At 46.4% G+C, this 23756-nt stretch overlaps 2 protein-coding genes across 3 annotated transcripts in view; both read left to right on the top strand.

Moving 5' to 3' along the window:
• The window catches only part of LOC101904642 (uncharacterized), a 155858-nt gene that overhangs the window by 14618 nt on the left and 117484 nt on the right, over positions 1-23756 (top strand). Inside the window, exons 3-5 of one of the 2 annotated variants that reach the window (XM_005218016.5) lie at positions 1424-1511; positions 17304-17364; positions 17472-17951. In XM_005218016.5, the coding sequence (XP_005218073.1) occupies positions 1424-1511; positions 17304-17364; positions 17472-17566 (244 nt within the window). In that variant the 3' untranslated portion in view covers positions 17567-17951. Of the gene's footprint in view, positions 1-1423; positions 1512-17303; positions 17365-17471; positions 17952-23756 lie in introns of those variants that run through there. The other variant, XR_009491062.1, reaches the window with a different exon arrangement.
• Positions 17948-21328, top strand: ZNF664 (zinc finger protein 664). Its single transcript, XM_010813998.4, has one exon. The coding sequence runs from the start codon at positions 17976-17978 to the stop codon at positions 18831-18833; it is 858 nt and encodes a 285-aa protein (XP_010812300.1). The 5' UTR covers positions 17948-17975; the 3' UTR covers positions 18834-21328.

The following is a 23756-nucleotide window of genomic DNA, read 5'->3' as shown; positions in this document are numbered from 1 at the left end:
GATTCCTGAGGGAGAAACTGGGAATGTGACTTTGTTGCAGCTTTTACTGTTATTCCAGGCCACAGCAGAGGTCACTGTTAAGCTCATGGGTCAGGTGTCTGCACCTGCCCTCAGAAGCTGTGGTGATGTGAGATGGAGCAGTCATGTGGTCCATGGCAGCTGAGGCAGTTTCCGTTAGTAGGATTTTCAGGCCAGCAGGCACCATGATCGGCACGTATAGTTCAGCAAGGAAGAAAAAACCTGGCCCCCTGTCAAAACCATTTGAAGTCTCTATCCTTTAAAGTATATCCTATTAACAGCCTTCATTCCAAGGCAACGCTTTGTTCCTGTAGAGAAACTGAAATCCCTAAATATATTGACAGCATTTTCATTTTCCCCTTTTCTCCCCATTTTATTCAGTCTCAGATATTGCAGGGTCACTCAGGGCGACCTGTACGATTCCATTTCTCGTGTTAGTGATTTCTGCTGAAATGGCTGTTAGCAGAGTTGGGATAACTCGAGCCTCATGGCATTCACATGTTTCCTTCCTCTCAAAGCTCTGGGGAGCTATATAGACATAGCAACTTAGCACCAGCCCGAGTCTCCAAATGAAGTGTCCCATCTGAATGTCGCCTGGCAGCAGTGATACCTGACTTCCTCAGGATGCCATCAAACTTCCCAAGGAAAAGTGATTTCCCCAAACTTTAAAGTAGGTCTTGGAATCTACACCCAAAGTACTCTTAGCACTTCTAGAATATAGCAGAGGGGGAGGGAGCAGATGGAATACATAAGATAATGATAATGATAGCTAACCGTGGTTCAGCCCTTAACATTTTCTAGGCCCTATTTTAGATACTTGTCATACATTAACTTATTTAATCCTCAAACTACCTTATAATGGTCCCTTACAAGGTCAGGTGCTTTTTCTTATCTTCTTTAACCCCATTCTTAACCTCTGAGGTGAAAGCTGCACAGCCAGCATGTGGTAAAACCAAGATATGAACCGGCTCAACCCGCCTTCAGTCCCTACTTCTTCAGCACCCTCTCACCTGGAAAATAAGTGAGAAAAACAGTATTGATTCACATACTGATTAAGACTCTTGAAGATTCCAGCCAATCCCAGTCAGTTATTTGGTCTCTAATACGAACCTAGAACTCAGTGTGGGTAAATTCCTAACAAGAGGCTATTTATGATACTAGGATTCCTGTGTCTTGAAGTTGTGTAGCCATGCCTGGCTTTTCCTTTATAGAGTTTCTCGGATTTTTTCATCCTCTGTTTGGCCCTGCATGCCTTGCATTTCACATTTTAGAATGAGTCCTGGTTATAAGAGGGTCAGCTGGGACCCGTATTTAGAATACCCAGTTCTTTGAAAAGCTTGGCGATCCTCAGTCATCCCTGATACACGCCTTTTCCTTTTCTCTCCGCATGTGTCTGACCCTGCAGGATCCTGAGGCTCTTGTTGCCCTTCAGCCACTGTGGGCCCTGCCTCTTCCTCTGGAATGTCTTGGGGGTTTTGACTTCTGTCACTGTGGTAAGTGTTCCCCTTTTTTCACCATTTCTGTAGATGGAGAATCACCCTCAACTATTTCTAAAGACAATCCAAAATGTCTTTGGAGTTCTTTCTAAGCATGTTCCCTTTAGGGCTCAATGAGGAAGCAACTTTCCCTGACTCATGGTTTTTCTTACACTCTTGCCTGGATCTGGCTTTGACTTCTGTAGACCTTAAGCAGCCTTGCTTAACTCTGAAGTCAGCAGAAGCATCCTTGTCCCATCTGGGGTTCCTTTTTGTACCTCTGGACTCTAATTTTCTCAATTTCATATGAGCCATTAGTTATTAAAGCTTTCCTTTGCCTGCTCCACTTACCTCTGCTGTCCCGAAGGCCTCTGGATCAGAAACCTGGTTTCTGGGCTGATGGTCTCCTGGTTATCTTTCCCATTGTCCCTGTCTTCATTGAGATACCACAACGTGCTTTTGAGCTGAGTTTGTTACTCTGTGTGTTTCTGGTGTTTTCTTGTTGAAGCTGAACATCAGCTTTCTTATTAAATATGAGTTCCTGAAAGTCTTCTTACCTTGGGCAGGATGTTACATTAGTCTCTGTGCACACATAATTCTGAGAGCATCACATTTCCAGCATAAGCATTTTTTCCTTCATTTTCTTTTGAACCTGTGGATTTGTGATCATTTTTAAATAATTTTTTTTCCTTCTTCAGCTCAACTCAAGAAGACAACATGTATTTTACATAGGACAAGTATTTGTTCCTCTTCATTTGGTCATTGTTGAAATCCAAAATATTCCAGTTGAACCCATAGTCTGAATTGCTGTGGTTCACATTCGTGAGAAAACTTTATGTCCTTGACACGCACAGCTGGGCAGCAGAAGGAAGGAGAGCCCTGTCTTGGTAGCTGTTGGCCTGGGGCATGTGGCTTCTTGTCTTTCCCCTTCACTGTCAGAGACTGAATTCTCAGCTCTAGGCCACTCCCAGCCCTGACTTCACTTCCCAGCCACACGAGGAGCACTGACTGGGTGAGGTAAAGGAGTTTCAGTGGCCTCTGTCCTAGTGGGTGTAGTTACTATACCTGGTGAGAAGGTTAAGCCCAGGGGGAGGTGTGGTGTCTTTCTCTTCTTGACTCTGCACGGCCTGGGTGGGAAGGCAGGGGCTGCTCCTGACCAGCTCACTCCCCTCCCTTTCTCTGGGCACTGGATTGATCGCCAGCTCCGGTCCTGTTTGGAAGCCTGGGCGAGTCTGCCTGGGCACGGCGGCAAAGGATTTTCTCTCTACGCTGTCCCTGTCTGTCTCCTTTCTCTCTGATGCTGACTTGGGTGTCCCCAGCCAGCCTTCTTCATTGTGAGTGGTCAGGCCAGAGATCAGGCCTCGGTTTATGTGAATTCCTGTTCTTTCCATGCTGACTTTAGTCTCAAGTTCAAGGTTTCCACTAACAGAGGAAAAAGGTCTCCATGTGATGTAGTCCCACTGTGAAATGCCACATCAGGAATGGGCTTCACAGGCCTAGCTAATGATGAAGTGTTCAGGTGTGTTGTGTTTCCAGTTCGGTCCTGTGCTCATTTCTGCCTAGAGTACTCGGGGTTGAGGAGTGTTACTGAGGCCACTGGCCACATTTGGTAGTCGTCTGCTAGCACACGTTTCTACAGGGAAACTGATCCCCCTCAGGTGTCAGTCTTCCCAAGTCGAAAGCCTGAATGTTGAAGCTCTGTGCTGTTTGTTGTAACTGTTCCTGGGCCCTTTTTGAGAGTGGGGTGGTGATGCATCTCTAGCCGTGCTAATCCTGAATTCTGGCTGCCAGAGGGCATCCAGCCTGGGATTGTGGCAACAGCTAAGCCGTGAGCTGCCTTCAAGGTTCGAGTTTCTGAGGGAGCCTGTTCCACAGACCTGTCTCCCCCAATCACACTCACCTTGGTTTCCCAAATAAAACAAGTTACAAGTAGTGACCCAGGTGTAAAAGTAGCCAGAATCTGAGACAGTTAAAGTAGGCAAATTCATAGGAACAGAGTAGAATGGAAGGGGGAGTTGTTCAATGGGCACAGAGTTTCAGTTTTACAAGATGGAAAGGTTCTGGAGATGTTTCACGCTAACATGCACATACTTAACACTGCCGTGGACTCTACATTGAAAAATGGTAACAATGGTATGTTTTATTATGTTTTTTGTTTTTTTTTTTAACAATTAAAAATTAGAATCCCAAATCTGTAAACTTTTTGACTTGCCAACTGCTGTGGCACTCCTAGTCCAAGTGGCACTCGAGACAGGCCTGTTAAAAATCCACTTTTCATTTCTCTCGAGGTCCCCTGGGTCCAGGCTGTGTTTCTCCTTTTACTTATCTGGGCCCTTTCGGGCACTGAGTGTCCTCATTGTGTCCTGGCAAGGTTTTGTTGCAGTGCCCCCTCAGTACTGCTCCTTCTCAAGGGCTAATGAAGTTGAGGCCTCTAAGCCACACGATATGAGTGAGGGTGAGCATCGGAATGACTAATGCCAGGTCTTAACCATCCATTTCGTGGATGAGTGAGTGACCTGTGGTCACACAGCTGTTCAGTGACGGATCAGGAATTTGAACTTAGGACCGCATGCAAACCCAGTGTTCCACCCACCAAATTATTATGATTCGCAATGTATAGAGATGTTTACACGTTTACCAGATAGATAAGATGGACTTGAGCCTTGTATGTGGTGCTCAGGTGATACATAACTGAAGCAAGTCACACTCTGTCCCGCCCCGCGTTCATTTCTGTGTACAGTGTTCAAGAGCAGGAAAGAGTGGGCAGCTCAGAGTGAGAGGAGATGTCACTGCAGTCAGGTGTATTTTAAAACCATCCTTTGAATAGAGGGTCAAGAGTGAAGAGTGCTGGCAGACGCAGGAGACAGATGCGAGGGTGAGAAAGCAGCGTTTGACTCTGAGCAGAGGAGGAACCCTAATTACAGGGATAGGCACCGCTGGGGCTCGGGAAGCCTCTGCCTGTGAAATGACATTCTTGGCAAATGAATGCATGTGTCATGCATTAATTAAAATAAGGGAAATAAGGAAACTCATATTTATTTGGCTTCAGCGAGGCTGCGGGCACCCTGATGAGTACTTTCACACTTAGTATCTTCTTTAATTATCACAGCTGAGTGTTGTAGACATTATTATCCATATTTTTACAGATCAGTCTGAGATCAGCCAGGGTCACATAGCGAATGGCAGCACCAGGCCCACGCCCTGCTGTGTGTCTCTTTGTAGGTCATTTTTGTGGGAGGACTTGGCTGGAGGGGAGTGGAGGAGTGTGTCCCTGTGTCATGCTCTATCACTGAAATCACACAGGCAGGCAGTTGTTCTTTGCAGACTCAGAAGAAAACTTGGTATCACTCCCTGCATACTTGTTGCCCTTCTCCAGACCTCATTTCATAGTCTCTTAGATAATTTCTGGTTAAAGAAAAATCTGGCATGGTTTCTTTTGTCTTTTATCTTTTTTCCATTAGGAGTCATTAGGCCAAGTCACACGAAGAACAGTCATCCCAAGGATAGAGAGAAAGCGGCTCTCTCCCTACAGCTCAGTAAAACCCAGAGCTCACGTCCTTGGCCACTGGACTTTGTTAAGGGTGAGGGCAGGGAACCTAGAACTTTCAGGGTGTAGGGCTTTGGGACTTGTGGGCAGGAATAGTGGGTGGGGACAGAGGAGCCCACACACCTGGGGCCCCAAGTAGGAAAGGTGGGTGGGGTAGGGAAAGAGTGGCCTCCCTGGGAGATCCTGGCCAAGTGACTAAAGGGCACCAGCGTCGGGGTTCTCCTCTAGTGCTCAGGACTCATACTGGATCAGAGTCTTTTCTCACCACCTGGAGGGAGCGAAGCAGGAGGAGGGCATCCAAAGTGTCCTGAAATCCACTGTTATTGTTAAAGTTGAGTTGGAGACTCCTGCTCAATCAGAAACTCCTTTGACTGATCTGAAAAGTTGACCTCACTACCCCCGGGAGAAACTGTCCTTCTACGTTACTCAGGCTACTGATGATCAGTGGTGTATTCAGGAAGTGCCGCTCCTGGTCGGGAGTGTGGGAATACAGGTGAGGGCATGCATGCTGCTGAGTAGATGCCGCACCACCGGCAGCCAGTGGCCAGGGACTGACAGACTAGTTCAGGAGCCCTGCTCCGAGGTCATGGCGCTCCAGTGACAAGGTGCAGTGTGTAAGCACCTGCACGGGCCCCGGGGTGGATAGAAGCCCGGCCCGCGTTCTGAGGCTGTAGAGGGATTTGACCACAGGACATTTAGGCCCAGGAGAGAGATGTGCGCGTAAATCATGGAAAGTGAAGGTCCGCTGTCAGCTGAAGTTAGCCTGGAAAGACGAGGAAGCCTACGTTCACCTGTGTGAGTGAGAGCACCACCTCAGAAGAGTGGCCTGGCGGTTGGGCCTTGGAGCGGGGGATTTGTCAGCAAGGGCAGGTGAAGACATGCGGGGAGCAAACCAGGTGGAGGCCTTAGTGGCTTCTGTAGAGTGTTAGGGGAAGCCAGCCCCAAGGTGAGAGGTCTAGGACCTTACGAGGTGGGGCTTCCTGTGACCTGTTGCCATTGAGGCAGCCCAGGGCATGTGCAGAGGGACCAGCATGAGGAAAAGTGGCCTTGGTAGCTTAGGAGTGAGGTACTGGGAAAAGTGTGGGAAATTGGAAAGGCTTTCTGGGGACATGAGCCTGCCCTGGGCAGCCAGGATGGGTGTCTTCCAGGCTGCTGTGTCTTCTGTTCAGGGACCGATGGTGACATAGAAGCAAAATAGAATGAATGTGGCATTCACAGTCCTGATGAATGAGTGATGAGTGACTGCTTGCTTAAGTTATTCTCAGGTAGATACCTGAGCAGAGATGAGTGGATTGGGCCCGTGGAGTTGAGTATCTAGGTTGACACTACCTTGTGTGATGTGTAGTTTAGACTGGAATTTTCTGAAGGTGTAGTGGGGTCAGTGAGGAGATAGACGCTGCCTCTGCTGTCTGCCCAGATCTCTGTGGCATGCAGAGAGGGGTGGCCTTGAACTTCTTAGCCCTGTTCCTCGGCAGTATGCAGGCACCTGAACCGCCTTTCCATTTATCTTTTGTTCCAAGACTTGTAGAAAAGGGCCAAGTAGAGGTACCTTGGTGTAGTACTGCGGCCCTAGTAATGTCTGAGCTAGTTGACTTCTGGAACTTCCTCATGGCTGGGAGTTTCTAGCCACGCTGGGGACAGGTTCCATGTTCTCTCTTCACTAACAGCAGCATCTGGCATGTCCAGGGGGAACCGTGTAAGATAATAAAAAATCACAAGGCCTTTGGGCCAGAGATCAAGGTCTTACAGGAACACGTCAGGGGTTGCTGCCTGATGGGATAATTTCTGAATCCTTTAAAAAGCGTCTCTCTGGGTAGAGAATTATTTCTTGTAGTGTTTATTTTTTCAGTTTTCTTATGGACAAAACTTGACTTTGGGGTTACTTTAGAGGAGTATCATTACCTCTATAGTATCTTACATCCAGAATAATGATGGCTAATGATGGAAATGACTGACTACAATTAATTGTTCATCTTACAGTTTGTTCCCATACTTTGAGCTTTAAAAAAAGTGAGTTTGAGATAGAATCTCAATCCCTTTTTGGGCTTTGGATCTTTTTACACTTTAAAAAGTGTTATTAAGGACCTCAAAGGGCTTTCTGTCTATGTGGATTATAGGTATCGATACTTTAATAGAAATGAAGACTAAAATTTTACAAAAGTATTAATTTAAAAATAATGACAAACTCATTACACATTAACACAGATTACATTTTTGTGAAAATAATGCATTTCTAAAACAAAAACATTTAGTAGGAAGAGTGGTATAAATATTTATGTCCGCTTCTGTGCTCAATCTCTTGCAATATGTTGTTTTAGCTGAAGTAGGTGAAGACATCCAGCTTCACAAACAAAGGAACTGAAAAGGGGGTTTCAGTAGCCTTTTCAGGTACTTGTGAGTTCCTTTGTGACCTGATACCAAACTTGACAAGTGGTGGTTTCCTGCAGATTATTTGCAGTGTGCAATCTGAAATCCTGTGGTAAAATTCCCGGTCTCTTCCTGAACTTTGAGTAGCTGTTTTACCCACGATGATGCATTACCTGACACATGGGTCGTTTGGACAACATCAGTTCACTTTTTGCAGAGGCTGAAAATGTTCATACATTTCATTATGTATAATATCAGGAAACTCATGGTTAGTGTTACTGTCGTTTTCATCAGGACAGTCTTCAAGTCTCAGGAAACTAGAGAGCCCATGGTGACAGACAAGAGTTTTCCCAGATTCTAGTTTTCATTAGAAAGCTCAGATTTGACAGTTGGCAATAAATGCCATCAGTTTCCTGTTATCTGAGACGTCTGCACCCAGTCTGCAGAGCAAGTGTGTAGTCACTCAAGTAAAAATGACGTTCAGTCGAGAAGATGCCAGTTGAGTTTGCAGCTCAGACAGTTAGACAAGCGTTCTTCCTTGAGACAACACTGTGCTTGGGTACGTGACCTGATGTGGTTCCATTTTAACCAGGAATATGATAAATATACATTAAAATATATGTGTGTGTATTTCATATCAATATAAATAAGGAACATGATATGTTTAATGTAAATGTTATAATAAAAGGGTCTAGATTTAAAGAATTATTTTTTATTGCTTCTTCAAGGATATTCCTAATTGGAACTTTTTTTTTTTTTTTTTTTTTACTGTGAGCCCCTGGAGGTGAAGAATCTTTCAACTACTGGTGCCTTTGCCACAGGGTTTTGTGTGAGGAGCCTAAGGAGTGGGCACGTTGGCCAGCCAGTGCATTTGCATCCTCCAGGCAAATGTCAGCACGGTGAAAAAAAGCAAGCAGCGTTTTAGTATTATCTTGAAACTCATTTTGATCTTGTTTTGTAAGGGTGTGGAATCCTCAAGAGTCTTGGTTTTGAAAACTGCTGGTCTAGGACAGCAGCTGTAAAGAGCTGAGCCTCCCAGGGTTGGATGGCTGTTTGGTGTCCCGTGCTCATGGGTTGGGTTTTTTGCAAGAGACTCAGCTTGTAGCTGGTGGACCACTTTCAGCCCGATGACACTGTATTTGTAGGAGTGAATGTTTTTAAGGGGGAGTAGGTGGGAGGGGCCCACTCACCCCTGATGTCTTCAAGTGAACAAGAGCACATGGTTCTATTCCCTACCCAACCCTGAAGACAACTGACCTCTTGCCTGTCGCTGGAGCATGATTGTAAGATGAACCAGGCTGTTTGTCAGGCTCTTGGCTTAGTGTGTTGGAGGAGGAGCCTTAAACCTGGAGTGAGTGAGGAAAGCAGAATGTGCAGGGCATATTTTAGAGCACACTTTTAACATCTCTGTGGATAGCAGAGACACACAGAAAGGGGGAAGGAAAGAGATGGATACTGTGACCAAGCCTTATTCTGAGCTACAAAATTGAATACAAGAGGAATTTTTAGGGAAAAGAGTTTCTTTGTCATTCTACAGCCAGTATTGATGAGCATTTTCCCCAACTCAAGAGAAAGATCTGGGGACTTGGCTTTCACCCTGGGAAGATAGAGCACTGAGTTATTGGCTCCTCAGTGCTGCATCGACAGGGAGAGGTGATCCAGAATAGGGATGAGCACATGGTCCGGAGAGGGAATGGACGCAGGGAGGTGACCGGCCACTGGGCGAGCACTGCAGGCTCCTGAAGCTGCCCTCCAGTGATCGGCAAGCCTTCCCGACATGCAGCAAGCTGAGGAAAGATCAGAGGGGCGTGCACATGGAGCCTGGGCTCGTGCACAGTCTCATTTCATGTTTGTAACAGCCCCGAGAGTTAGAGGTGTGAGTATCATTTCTCTTCTACGTTCAAGGTCTTTGAGTCTTAGGCTTAAATGACTTGCTTAAAGTCACACTGTGAATAAGTGGGAGAGCTGTGAAGTGTGTGTTTTGCAGAATGACAAAGGGCAGAAAGTGCCATTCTTGGGGGAGATGCGGCTTTCAGTGGGCTGAGTGTGAAGGAGTGAGGGCTGCTGGGGCCACGGGGCTGGGACTGCACGGAGACTCTCGCTCTCAGGACTAGGCTATCGGATGGGTGGTAGGTTTCACAGGCTTTGATGTCTATAGAAGAGTGTAATCTTTCTTCTTTCTGAAATGTTTTCTTGGTGATGAGGATAAGAGGCTGGAGCTTCTTCATAGTCTTGGCCCGCTAGAGGTTGTACAGTCTTAAGACTCGCTAGCAGATGATTCCCTGGCAGGGTTTGTGGTTATCTGGGGGGACATTAAAGTCACGGCTGCTGTGGAAAGGGACGTGGCGGGGACGGGTGAGTGGAGGTGTGTACGCTCCACACTAGGCCAGCTTTGTCTCAGTCCTGCAGCAAGGAGCCTCGCTCCCTCACTGTCCAGGCTCTAGGGACAGATTCCTATGGCATCAGAGGCCATGTGGCCATGGCAGAAGTTACATGTGAATTAGAAAGCCTTCCTTCCTGTTTCCAGACAGAACATTATTGCCTATTGCTGCGCACTCCCCTCAATTTCAAATCCTAGAGTTTTATCCTAAGAAAGCGCCCTTTCCCATCACACAAGAAACCATAATCTGGTAGAGCTAGAGGGGGGCAGAGTTGCCCACCCCCCGCCCTGCCCGCCCTTCTGCCTCCTATGTGCTGAAGTGCGCTCCTAGGACTGTCATCCTGGCTGTCTCTAGACACACCTTCCCCAGGGGGAGTTCCTCCAAAAGGGTTCCTCCTTTTGGTTTCAGTTTAAAAGTAGAGTTTACTGGATGTCTTCCTTGTGATGTGAAACCAGTTGGGATGCCCCTCAGGTGTGTAGCTGTGTCCCCAGGGCCTTGCTCAGCCACAGCACCACTCGCACAGCACTGGGCTCGTTGCCTCCCCTGCTAGACTGTCAGCCACACAAAGGCAGAAGCCACGGCTGTGTTGTTCATCACAGGATCTTCCAGAGGGCAGCCCACTGCCCGACAAGTACTGGGGGCTGAGTGTTTGTGGAACGTGTGCCTGCACTCTCGCACAGGCTGATCCTGCGTCTGAGTTCAGTTTCCAGGACTGTTGGCATCAGGGACACCTTTCTTCTGGGCCTGCTTCTGGGTGGGCTGGATTCTCTTGAGTATCACTTAGATATCAAACACTCAACAGCATGGCATGAACCAACACGTGTTAGGGCAACTGGGAACACTGGGATCTTCCTGTAAAACACTTCCCAATAATTAAGAGACTGGGAGTTGATTGGGATTCTTTCACCCTGACTAGTCTGAGTCATCCTCATCTGAGCTACAGCCCTTTGATCATCTCTGAGAACCTTCTCCAGGCCCTGGGACACAATTGCCTGCTCTGCACGTGGGGAGGAGATGAGTCATGTGGCTGGTGCAGCCCACTGCCGTTGGTAGTAGGAGCCTTGGTTGATGCTGGAGGCATCGGAATGTCTTCCTTCCAATTCTTTTTTTTATTCATTTTTATCTTTTCTAGGAAGGATGCTCTTGTCCCTCTGAATGTCAGAACCATAAGCCCGTATGTTCTGACAGGCCTGGTTCTGGATAGAAAATTAGTTTGATTTCTGTTGACGTAGCTTTGACTGGGCTATTAGAGGCAGCTACTGTAGAGCGGGGTTATCTGTACTTAATGCATGATAGGAGCCATGGCACTGTAGACAGACCTGCGACACGGTGCACCACGGCAGCCAGCTTGCTGTGGGGTCTGAGGGCGAGGCTTCTGTCTGCCAGCTCCTTGACAGGTGTGCATGGCTTTCTGTCGTACTCAGTCGGGGGGTTGGTCTTGATTTCACAGCCAGCCTGTGCGGAGTGTGTCTAGGTCTGAGTCAGCGTTCTGGAGCATCCACTCGTCTGTTGGGGAGCTGGCTGTCCTCTGAACACGGCCGCACTGGTGCCTCCTGCTGGCCCAGTACCCGGCCCTGTGGGGTGCTGACTCTCAGTGTCTCACTCACTCCCTCTTGTCTCCAGCCCCTGCCTTGTGGAGCCTGGGTCCTTCTGTTCTGTAACCACTGGATCGTTTTAACAAGAAATCCATGAAAAATGAGTTCACTGTTTTATCCTATGTAGAATTGTATTTTGGGGACAGCTGTGTAAAAGACAGTAATATATGAAAGACACACACAGAAGTGTGTTTAAATAATCCTGTTTCAAAGTCCACATCCAGGCTTCCCTCCCCAGCACAGCCTCATGAGCTTCTTCCCAGGGCAGAGGGACTGTTACCTTTGAGTTCTTCAACAAATTCAGGCTGAAATTTGGAGAGAAAATCAGTGTCCCGACTCTGTACCTGCCTCTTGACCTTTGCCCCCTGCGGGTAGGACCAGAGTGGGCTCCTCTACCACCCTGGAGCCCACTAACCATTGTTAGCAAAACTTCAAGAGAAATGACAGACCCTGTGCCTCCTCCCCCGGCCCAAGCCTGATGCCGTAGGAAACAAGCGTGCTGCCTGCAAGGAAGGTCAGGGCCACTGCGGTAGACTCCGGGCCTCACCCCACAGTCCAGCAGCGGTGCCGCCTCCTGGTCACAGTGCCGGTTGAACTGTGTCTAGACTTGGGAGCACGTGGCCCAATCAGCCCTCCAAGGGCAACAGTCCCGTCCTCATGGCCCATTAATCCTGCGTCTCCGTCTCCAGGTGACCCTTATCCCGTGCCAGGGCCCAGACCTTTTGTTCTTTCAGGACGTAGTTTCTTTGTATTTAGGGCTCATTTGTTTTTTAACTTCCTTGCATTTCAGCCATGGTTGTTTATTCACCTAGATCCCTTACTTTTAAGTGACCTGGGGGACAGGTATTGATGAGGTGGTGTTGGTGTCACACGGTTGACATGAGGCAAATCTCCTGATGGACAGACCTCAGGGAGGGAAGAAACTCCTTTTCATAAAAGGTGGGGTTTGGGGCAGTTGGGCTACTTAAAACCCTTTTCCTCTCACTTCTCTGCTGGCCTGCACCTTTCTTATTTGAAAAGGTCTCCTCACATACAGGTTGAAGGCACAGACTTGCTGATGGTGCCCCGAGGTCTCGTGCAGAGTCGGGACGTGGCCTGTGGTGGTGCCTGGCGACATCAGCTGCAAGCCCACTTCCTCCTCGGGTCTCCCAGGTGGCCCCCAGTCATACACACTGTCTCTGTGAAAGCCCTTACGGGACACTGGATAGCAAACATGCTTCGAGGGAGAGATTCTTGGGAGCATCGTGCCCTTGCGGTGTGCAGAATTCTGTGATTCCTCCCTGCTCTCTTGGTCTGCGTCTCCTTTGTCTGAAGAGGCAGTGAGATAGGTGCTGTTTTAGGAAAGGCTGCGGTGGGGATCCTTGGTGCCTGTTTGTCCTTCTCTCGTTGGTCACATGGCAAGTCTGGAGATTCTTTGCCTGGCCTTTTACTTGCAGAATATGGCTTGGGCTCAGTGCGTTGAGACTTATAGCTGTGCCCAGGCCTTTTACCTGGAAGGCACGGCAGTACCCGATTTCCCCGCCCAGAGGCGCTCTGGTGGAAGGTCACACACAATGACTGCAGGAGTTTCATGTCACCAGCAGAGCCAGTCTCTCTGAGGCCAGTCTGGATGGATGCCCTGACCCTGGCCGCTGCCCCTCCAAGGGAGGGCACCAGGGGAACCACCGCGTTCGGGTTGAGGAGCTGGTGAGGGAGGGAGGAGCCGAGTGCAGCACTGCTCCCCGTGGCCCTTGCTCATCCCTGGCAGCCTCCCGCCTCTCTCCAGAGACGTCTGCAGGGCGCCCACACTCACGCGCTCAGGATGGACTGCCGAGGTCACAGCCATTGGAGGATTGCGTCTGCTTAGTTCACGTGCACCTCTGTGCAGTGTTCAGGTTGTCATTGCGAGAGGAGCAGGAAGATCCCAGTGTTGGCCAGTTTTATTATCCTGAAAAATGGCAGACACACACAAAGGAAGAGATCGACTGTCTTGTTCATTATTTATCTATCACCTCGATTCAACAGTTACAACAGTCCTCCCGCGTTTGCTTTGTCTGTTATTTTTATTTAGCCCAAGCATTTTAAGACACATCTCAGACATCATTTCATTGTTACAAGCCTCAGTATACATCTCTAAAAATACAGATATTGGTTTACACAACTGCAAAGGCATCATCACACCGCATGCAGTGAGCCCGGTTCCTTGTGTAATCTGATACCTAGTCCCCTGGGCATCTCCCCAGTTGTCCCGTTTTAGCAGCTGGCTTATTTGACAAATCAAATTCCTAAGAAGGTAGATCCTTAAGTTACATTTGATTGTTATATCTTAGGTGTCTTTAATCTAGAGCAGCTCCCACCCCAACTTTTTTTTTTTTTTGGCCATGGCATGTAGCATGTGGGATCTTAGTTCTCTGATCAGGGGTCAAAACCCAAGCCCTCTGCATTGGAAGTGCAGTCTTAACCACTGGACCATCAGGGAAGTCCACCCTCCCTCCCTCCCCAACCTTTTCCATACCATTTACTTGTTGAAGAAATGGGCAGTTGTCCTGTGGACTGGCTCACATTTTGATATTTTTCTGCTTGTATCCTGGTAGTTCCCTAGTCCTCCCTCCTAGTTCCCTCAAATAAAAAGGAGTCCAGGAGGCGTGTTTGGCAAGAATGTTTCAGGTGACCCTGTGTGGTTCCTGTGGCATCAGGCCAGGTGACAGGGGGTGTACTTGCTCCTCTTGAAGTATGGTGACATGATAAGGGGGTCAGGGGTTGATAGCGGGATCCTCAAAAGTATAAGAAGTTATTGATCAGCCTTTCATCTGCTATTTTTACTCATTTCTTGCCATGGTCTGAATCATGCATTTCGTTACAGTTGCACATTTACTAGCTGGCTTGTTGCATTCTCTCGAAAGAGTTTATAGAGGAAGACTTTCTTTCCTTTTAATTACCAAGTTTCAAAAAAGGTAAAAGTTGGTATTCTGTAACTTGCAGTTTAGTGCCTTGAGTCTATCTCTCTGGCTCTGTCTGTCCCTCTCTTCCTCTCTCCATGCCTCCCCACCCCTTGTCATTACTGTGAATTCGGGGATTTTGTATATTTAGTGTGTTTCAATGGATCACATTCATCATTCCTTCTGATGCTCAGTTGTCCCAGTTTTGGCCAGTGGGAGTCTATTCATAAGTTGGCATCTGTGTTCTTTGGCATGACTCCTCACATTCTGGCGTAACAAGGTGTCCCAAGGCTCACAGTGTAAAGTGCTGCTCTGGCCTTGAGACCAGCCACTCTGCAAAGCTCCCTGTGCCATTTGGTGGAGAAGGTTCCATGAGAGAAGGGACCACTGCTGTTGGTTATCATTGCTTACAGGCCTTTTTGGTGGATACCCTGAAAAAAAAGAGGAAGGGAAACGTGAATTCAAACTGATATTTCTAAATAAAATTTTACATTATAAGATTTTTTTCCTTAATTTTGATTTTATGTCAGTATCTCACTTCTTTCACTTCGAATCTTGGTTCCTAACAACATTACCATAATGAGTTATTTGCATTATTCTACTTTATGAACATACATTTGTTATAACTCAGTTAAACTATGAAAGAAGTTTAAGTTCTTTGCAGCTTTATTTATCAACAGAATTTCCCTCTAAGTATGGACACTCAGTCTCTTGTACTTAAAAGGTTTTTGTGGATAACAGGAAAGTTAACGTTCACTTTCTTCATTTTGTTTTAAAATTTTAGGAATTGCTTTTCTTGTTTATTTAATTTCGTTTTTTGAATATATAAACATATGTTTCCAAAGCCAAAACAACATAGTGTTACATTCAGAGAAGTTTTACTTCATCCTTTTCTTCTTCCTCCTGTTTAAATTCATTTTGTATTAAACAAAAACAGACTTTCAGATATAGAAAACAAACTTAACTGTTACCAAACCGGATAATAGGCGTGGAGGAGATAAAATAGGCATTTGGGATTAACATATGCACACTACTACATATAAAACAGAGGACAGCAAGGACCTACTCAACTCAAGCACAGGGAGCTATACTCGATATCTTGCAATAACCATAATCTGAAAAGGAATATATATCTAGATGTATAACAGAATCACTGGTTGTACACCTGAAACTAACAGCATTGTAGATTATACTTCAATAAAAAATTCATTTTATATTATCTTTCTCCATGTTTACTTGTATACATCACGTAAAGATATATGTAAATAATTCACATTCCCCTCCTTTTTTGCACAAAAGGTAGCAGGTTGGATATATTAATCTGTGCCTTTTTTTGTTTTTCCTAGACAGTATTCCCTGGGCCTGGAGAAGGGAATGGCAGCCCACTCCAGTATTCTTGCCTGTAGAATCCCATGGACAGAGGAGCCTGGCAGGCTACAGTCCATGGGGTCACAAGAGTCGGACACGACTTAGCGACTAAACCACCACCACCAGCACCTGGGCTTCCTTGTGTCAGTACATCGTGCTCGTCCCATTCCCTCTTTTTGATGACTGAGCAGTAGTTCCCTGTAAGGAAGCCCCATAGTTGATTCAGGCCTCCCCAGTGGGTGGGCCTTGGGCTGCCTGCAGTTTTGCTGTGACAGGTACCGCATGAGTGAATAAACTGGCCGTCTCCTATTTAATTGCCAGTATATCTTGGGATAGATCTCTAGAAATGTGATTAATCAGAGGATAGAAGCATATATAATCTTTCACACACTGATTATATTTTCTTTTGCTGAAACCTTGGTTGTTTAGGTGAATTACATTATCTTGACACTTCCATCTGGAAACAGTACCGTTTATTTTGCAATTTTTTTTTTTTTTTTTTGGCCATGCTACTTGGCATGTAGGATCTTCATTCCCCGACCAGGGATTGAACCTGCATCCCTTGCATTGGAAGCTTGGACTCTTAACTGCTGGACCACTGGGGAGGTCCCCTTATTTTGTGATTTTAATGTTAAAGAAACCTCCTCAAGCTCTTGTGTGGCCTGTCTTTGTATTGAACATATTATTGAGAATGTTATTCTAAGATCTGTTTATTTCATTAACTAAGTAACTGAAGTTATCACTTGCTGAGCATAATACAGGACATGAAAATGTAGCTAAGGCATCCTAAATCTCAAAAGATTTCAGATGGAGTACTTGGGGATTTTCTTCTGTGTCTATTTGGTGTATATTTTGTCCCATATTGGTTATCAAAAGTCTGGTAATAAGGCAGTGGAAAATATACCTTTATCTGCTGTACCAGAATGAAGCAGGACATGTCTGCAGGAGAGAGGAGGTGTCATTAAGTACCCTGTGGATACATCCAGTAGGTATCGATTGAACACCTCTGCTTGGCCAGAATGTAAGTGAGCAACGTACTAAGTTCCTCCCTCCTGGCGTTTACTTTCTAGCACAGGAGATAGAACAAAAAACAAGGAACAATTAGATAATTACAAGTTCACTGTACTTTGAAGGAATCAAATAAGAGATTTAAATAGAGTCTCAGCCAGGAGCCTTCTTGAGGAAGAGGGGAGAGGGGCAGCTGACACACCCAGCTGTGTGTGAGGTTGGGGTGGGTGGGGCAGGGCCATGCAGGACCTTGGGTTTTAGGTTAAGGATTGGGATTCTAAGAACATCAGGAAACCATTGGGACAGTTAAGCGAGGGAATGACTCTTGATGCCGACATGTCGTGTGTTTACTTTCTCTGGATTGGAGGGCTCCTCAGTATTGTGTTTCAGCTCCAGAAGCAGCAGCATTGTTCCTTCTGAGGTTCCAGGTGGAGGGGGTTTCCTTCTTGCTCCTTTGTGTAGACAGCTGCTTCTCATACTCACATGTAGGTCTTCTGAGGATTTCTTCTCTTTTTCAATAATATTAGCCCTTGGTGTTGCTCAGATAATGACAGTCAGCGGTTGTAATTGGATTATGTGCTTAGGCTGTGAATGGGAGCATGATATCTACAAATTCTCTTCTTCAGACCTGCAAATCCAAGAGACCCATCTCTGGAAGAGAGAGCTCCTTCCTCAAGATCACAGAAGGTCCGTGTCACCACTGTTTCGCTTATTGGAAATTAATTATAGAACCCACAGCAGTTTTCTGGACGAGAAAGGCGTTCTCAGTGTGTGTGTTTACGTTTCTCTTACAGGAGACTGCCAGAGCAACAGCCGTGCAGGGAGGCTCACACGGAGGACTGACACGCCTGGGCCCGCGGTGCTGGCTTCTGGGGAGGCTCCCGTCTGATGCGAAGGAGGCAGGATGCCATAGTGACTCTGCACGGGGAGGCTCCCGGGGACCGAGGCCAGCACGCAGGATTGCGCCCTCGGCCGCAGGGGACACTGGGCAGGCCTTTCCCTGCAAGTGAGACGAACGAGATTATTCTGCAAGAGGAAGATTCCAGGGGCTTAAAAGCACAAAGGTTTGCACCTTGGCAGCCTCTTGGAATGTTGACAGCTCAGGATCTTAAAGAAAGTGCTGTGTTATTGAGTTCCAGAGTTGATGTGGATATACATGTCACTTTATAATCAATAATACTGAGTGAGGAACACTATGCAGGAAGAAACCTTCCATAGAAAGACAGGCAGGGAAAAGCTTAGGCCGACCTCAGACCTCCCACATAGAGCCAGCTTGAGATAAACGCCAACATGGCCAAATGAGAGACTCTGAGACAGCCGCCTGTAGTCATTGTAAGGAAATCTCTGAATCACGATACCAAATAGGAACCATGATCTACAAGTGCCCCATGTGCAGGGAGTTTTTCTCTGAGAGAGCAGATCTTTTTATGCATCAGAAGATTCACACTGCTGAGAAGCCCCATAAATGTGACAAGTGTGACAAGGGTTTCTTTCATATATCAGAACTTCACATTCATTGGCGAGACCACACAGGAGAGAAGGTCTATAAATGTGACGATTGCGGTAAGGATTTTAGTACTACGACCAAACTTAACAGACATAAGAAAATCCACACAGTGGAGAAGCCCTATAAGTGTTACGAGTGTGGCAAAGCCTTCAATTGGAGCTCACACCTGCAGATTCACATGAGAGTTCATACAGGTGAGAAACCCTATGTCTGTAGTGAGTGTGGAAGGGGCTTTAGCAATAGTTCAAACCTCTGCATGCATCAGAGAGTGCACACCGGAGAGAAGCCCTTTAAATGTGAAGAGTGTGGGAAGGCCTTCAGGCACACTTCCAGCCTCTGCATGCATCAGAGAGTCCACACAGGAGAGAAGCCCTATAAATGCTATGAGTGTGGGAAGGCCTTCAGCCAGAGCTCCAGCCTCTGCATCCATCAGAGAGTGCACACCGGGGAGAAGCCCTATAGGTGCTGTGGGTGTGGGAAGGCCTTCAGTCAGAGCTCCAGCCTCTGCATCCATCAGAGAGTACACACAGGGGAAAAACCTTTTAAGTGTGATGAGTGTGGGAAGGCCTTCAGTCAGAGCACCAGCCTCTGCATCCACCAGAGAGTACACACAAAGGAGAGAAACCATCTCAAAATATCAGTTATATAAAGTGTTTTGCTAAGAGTTTAAAAAAAAAATTCTTAAAACCCATAAGTGCCACTAGGAAGGAAAAACCCTGTAAATACCTACATTGATCCAAGAAATTTTTACAGCAGGACCCAGCAGAACATTGTTTTCCAGGAGGCATGTGTGAGGGTGAGTTTTTGGATTCATGCCAAGTGTGTTGCACAACTTGTGAATCTGGAGCTCCTGTGAGTGTGTGCCCAGGGCAGGCTGTGAGGTCCCAGTCGTGGGTGTGCATTTCCTGGGATTCTGGTGGAATAACTACACAGGAAACCATGGTCGTTGTGCAGCCTCCTAAGTCACCTTCTGTCTACACTTTACCTAAAAGTTACCCCAGATACTGCCCCATTTCAGGAACTCACGATCTTCCTCCTCTTGATCCCAGCATACCAGTAAATGCATCTGAAAACGGCCAGCTCCCACCAAGTAGTGTTCTGGTACTTCAGAGGTTACCACTTGGCTTAGCCTCTCCATATCTGTCCATGTATCCCATTACTTCTGCACTCACTTTACCCGTGTATCCTCCAAATGCCCATAAATATCCACCCCTTCCTAGATGGCATCAAGTTTCATTTTAGGTTTTAGGTGACTCATGATGGCCACTTTGCCTATCAGAGAAAATCATTGGCAAGCATACACGCCCTTGAACTTTAATTTTGTGAATTCTGCTAATCACTGTGTCACTATGTTAGACTTAATTTTCTAGTGGCTACATCACATATTTTTAACTTGAATATTTTTTGTTTTTTTGTGGGGGGGGGGGAATAGCTGAATGTAAATAGGGAGGAGAAAGTGAGCGGAGTTAGGACTTTTCTCCATCCAGAACTGCCCTCTGGGGCTCCTTTAGTAACACGTGGAGCCACTTTCCCGTAGGAGAAGTGGATGGTAGGAGGCGTCCCTAATAATAGTTTCTGTTTCTGTAATTTTTGGCAATAATGTGTAAGATTACATATCCATTCCTTTGTAGGCAGGAATGTCTCTGTAAACTTCTCCTTTTCTTTCTTCATTCATTGGACAAGTATTTATTGAACACCTCCTATGTGCCAGGCACTGTGCCCCTTGCGGGGGATACCACTGAGTAAGACAGACAAGGGCCCTACTCTCGTGGAGTTGACTTCTGGTGGAGGAGACAGATGATAAGCAAGTAAACAAATAACGTAGTGTGAGATAGTGATTAAGTGCTATGGAGAAAATAACCTAGGGTGATGATTTAGAGCCGTGGGGGGTGGGTGAGGGTGGGGGGCGGCAGTAGATAGCGGTCAGGGAGGCCTTTGTGCCAGCGAGGGTGGCCCGGGGTGGCTGCGGAGCGCAGGTGCCCAGCTTTCGCAGGTGGGTCGGCCTTGCGGTGCGCAGTGGGCGGAGCAGAAGGCGTGGCCCGGTGAGTGTAGTGAGCAGCAGGGCGGGGGAGATGCTGAACGCTCAGTATCCTGACGTTTATAGGCCTTTTTTTTTTTTTTTTTTGGCTACATTGATAATAAAAACTCATGTGGAGGAACTCCAGGAATGTTTAGAAGACCAAAAGTCCCCAATGACAACAAAAAGCAACTAAGTTTGAACTTTGTTTCTCTCCTCATTCCTGTTTTCGTTGATTTCCCACATGTAGTCCTTTTTGCTCAGGAAGTCTTTGGGGGAAATTAAGGCTTTTTGAAAGCTCTGAACTGGGTGATCAGGTTAGCAGTGTCTGTCCACTGTCTTGAGAGGTTGGAAAATGAACTACCCGAAATAGTCACCGAAATACAAAACAAAGCTTGATTTTCTCTTCATATTTGAATTAAGTTCTTCTGTTTGACTGGAAGGGGTTTTTGTATAACTAAAACCTCAGTGCATAAAGGAGATTTAAAAGGGGCATATAACTGAGTGGGTGAAAGTAGAAGATGGGATTGGGGGGGGTACATGTGTTACCATCTGAATTTTCATCTGGATAGCTCTGTTAACAAGCCTTTGGGAAGTCACTTCACATAATTTTCCTCCTTTTTGCGAAGAGAGGGTTGGCTTAGTTATTTGATAAAGCCCCTTCCAGGCCTGAATTCCTCGACTACGATTTACTGTAGTGTCTTAACACTCTACCATGTCACAGTAGTGTGGAGCATTAGAGAAAAGCCTAGACTTTTAGTTGATAGCAAGCCAGTTGAAATATCATTAATAGAATTTTAGTTTTAGGAAAAATTGGTTTGATTTCTAGCTTTATTACTATTAGGTATGTGAGCTTGGGCAAAATCGCTTAATCTTTGAGTCTAGTTTTCTCACGTACAAAATGAGGACATTAGGCTAAATGATTTCCAAGTTTCCAGCTAGTCCTAGAGTTCTATATTTCTACATAGTTGAATTATTTTATCATGCTGTTGCTGGGGAATATGACTAACACTTTTGAAGCTACTAATTTTATGTCGAGCTTTAAAGTCCATAATTGTTATCTTTGGAAAATATTATTTGACCTACAGTATGTCCAAATCAATTTAATAAAATCACTTTATAACAGGGTTCTGTGCTTGACATATGGTGGTATGAATTTGGTGGGGTGTGTGTGTGTGTGTGTGTCTGTCTGTCTGTCTATGTGTGTGTACGGTGGAGTGGGCTTGTGCATTATGTCTAGGTGACCATATGATATAGTGAAGAGGTTGCTGTTAATACTCAAACACGGACAACAAGCCTAAACTGGGACCATCCCAGCAAACCAGGATGTGAGGACGCCCTGGCCCAGGGGACAAGCAGTTGACCAAGGAGTCATGAGGTCTGTGGCAGACTGGAGAAAGCCCACCCTCCTGAGAAGATGGCCTGCTCAGCGGTAGCTGTTTGTTTCCATTGTGGAAACCAGGCCTCAGGGTCCCACGTGGTCTGCTCTTTTAAGGAAAAACCAACAATCCAGATTTTTACTTAAAATTTAATTATTTTTAAAGGTTAGCAATTCACGTTTCCTGTGTGACCCATTTTGGTATTTGTATTAAAGAAATGGCAACCCACTCCAGTATTCTTGCCTGAGAACTCCCATGGCCAGAGGAGCCTGGTGGGCTATACATCCACAGGGTCGCAAAGAGTTGGACATGACTGAGCGACTAAACAGTTATCTGTATGCTGCCCATAGGCTTCTATTTCACTTTGCAAGCTCTGCTGTGGCCCTTGATGGCTGTCACCCACCTCTGCTGAGGCCTGACACCTCTCAGCTAAGCAATGGTGGCCCAGACCCGAGCTACAGTCTCCAATAGAAGGTCTGGCATCCATCTGCCTCTTGGGGCGAGTCTGCTCCACTTCTGGTTGAGGCAGAAGTAATCCAGACAACCCTTTCAGTGTGAGTGGGGTGGGGCAGAGAGGTCACAATTCCATTCACGTTCACCCATTAGGTCACTCCTGTGCCTGCTGGGGGTTCAGGTATGAGAGTGAGAAGTCACGGCTCACTTCCCAGTTTCCCGATGCCTTCCCAGGGGCCTTCCAACTCTTGGTTTAGTTATTCCCCCAAATTTAAATTATTAAGCAATGTTTTCTGTACAGCCTGCTGTTATCCTCAGCAATTTGAAAATAATAAGTGAAAGCAAATATCAGAAGATAGAAAAAATACTCAACGGTGAAATCAAACCCTGAAGAGGAGGTGAGAAAGAGGTTGATACCATCACAGGGCAGGAAGCAGATTATAAGTAGGATTGCCGAGTTGGTACGTGGATTGAGATGAAGAGGGGTGGGGAAGCTGAAGGTGATAGAGCCCTTACCCTGTGACCTTGAGCTTAACTTCTCTGAACCTCAGGTTTCTCATTTGTAAAATGGTATTGAAAATAACGTAACCTGGGAGACATTTGAGAAAATAAACACATATAAAGTACTTGGGTGCTGTTGCTTCAGTCGTGTCCAACTCTGCAACCCCATGGACTGTAGCCCACCAGGCTCCTCTGTCCCTGGGATTCTCCAGGCAAGAACACTGGAGTGGGTTGCCATTTCCTTCTCCAGTGCATGAAAGTGAAAAGTGAAAGTGAAGTCACTCAGTCGTGTCCGACTCTTCACGACCCCATGGACTGCAGCCCACCAGGCTCCTCCGTCCATGGGATTTTCCAGGCAAGAGTGCTGGAGTGGGGTGCCATTGCTTTCTCTGCCTGGTGTGCATAAGGTAGAGTAAATCTGAGGTCAGAAGGACACAAAGACATTTTAAATAAATCATTCTCACCTTATATTTTAAAATATTAAGAGGCACATGAGCAAATCTGGAGATTCCCGGGCCCTGTGTTTGTTACATGAGTCAGCGGAGGTCTTGGTGGGCTGTGCCCTGTTGAACCAAAGCGCTTTCATTGTTCAGATGCAGGTATAATGTTGGAGAAGGAAATGGCAGCCCCCTCCAGTATTCCTGCCTGGAAAATCTCATGGACAGAGGAGCCCGATGGGCTATAGTCTGCAGGGTCGCAGAGTCAGACACGACTTAGTGACTAAACAGCAAACAGTTATAATAGATGCAAATAAAATACACTTTTAGAATAAGATAATAGCACATGTATGTTGCTCTTCCTGATTTTCAGGTGAATTTACACAATTTATAGCCTGTTTTGCATGTACCCCTTTGGTCCTGCTCCCCCATACTGCTTCAGAAAGTGGGTTCACCCTGACCTGGCCTCCTCCTCTGTAAAGTTGGTCTTGGCCCAGGTCTTCTCTGCATCATGAATTAGAGTTGGAGTGTCATGTTGAGTTTTTAAACCCAGGATCTATAGATGGGTCTCAAAGAGATCCAGAACCTTCTTAAACTGTATGCAGAGTTTTGTGTACCTGTGGGTATATAGGCGTTTTTCGAGGAAGGCAGTCTTTTCAATTTAGCTCGTGACTCTAATGGATAAAGAACACTGATTGAGAAGAACTTTCTGATTGAGCCACACAGTTATTTGTTGTGCAGGGACCTTGGGAAAAGGGACACCTAAGAGGTCAGAACAGCAGTGG

Source organism: Bos taurus, chromosome 17 (assembly GCF_002263795.3).
Source record: "Bos taurus isolate L1 Dominette 01449 registration number 42190680 breed Hereford chromosome 17, ARS-UCD2.0, whole genome shotgun sequence".
NCBI lineage: Eukaryota > Metazoa > Chordata > Mammalia > Artiodactyla > Bovidae > Bos > Bos taurus.
The sequence above is the reverse complement of the archived record's forward strand: the minus strand, read 5'-3'. Positions and strand labels throughout refer to the sequence as shown.

Coding starts and splice junctions, on each gene's coding strand:
- ZNF664 (XM_010813998.4), top strand. CDS start 17,976: ATGAGAGACTCTGAGACAGCCGCCTGTAGTCATTGTAAGGAAATCTCT.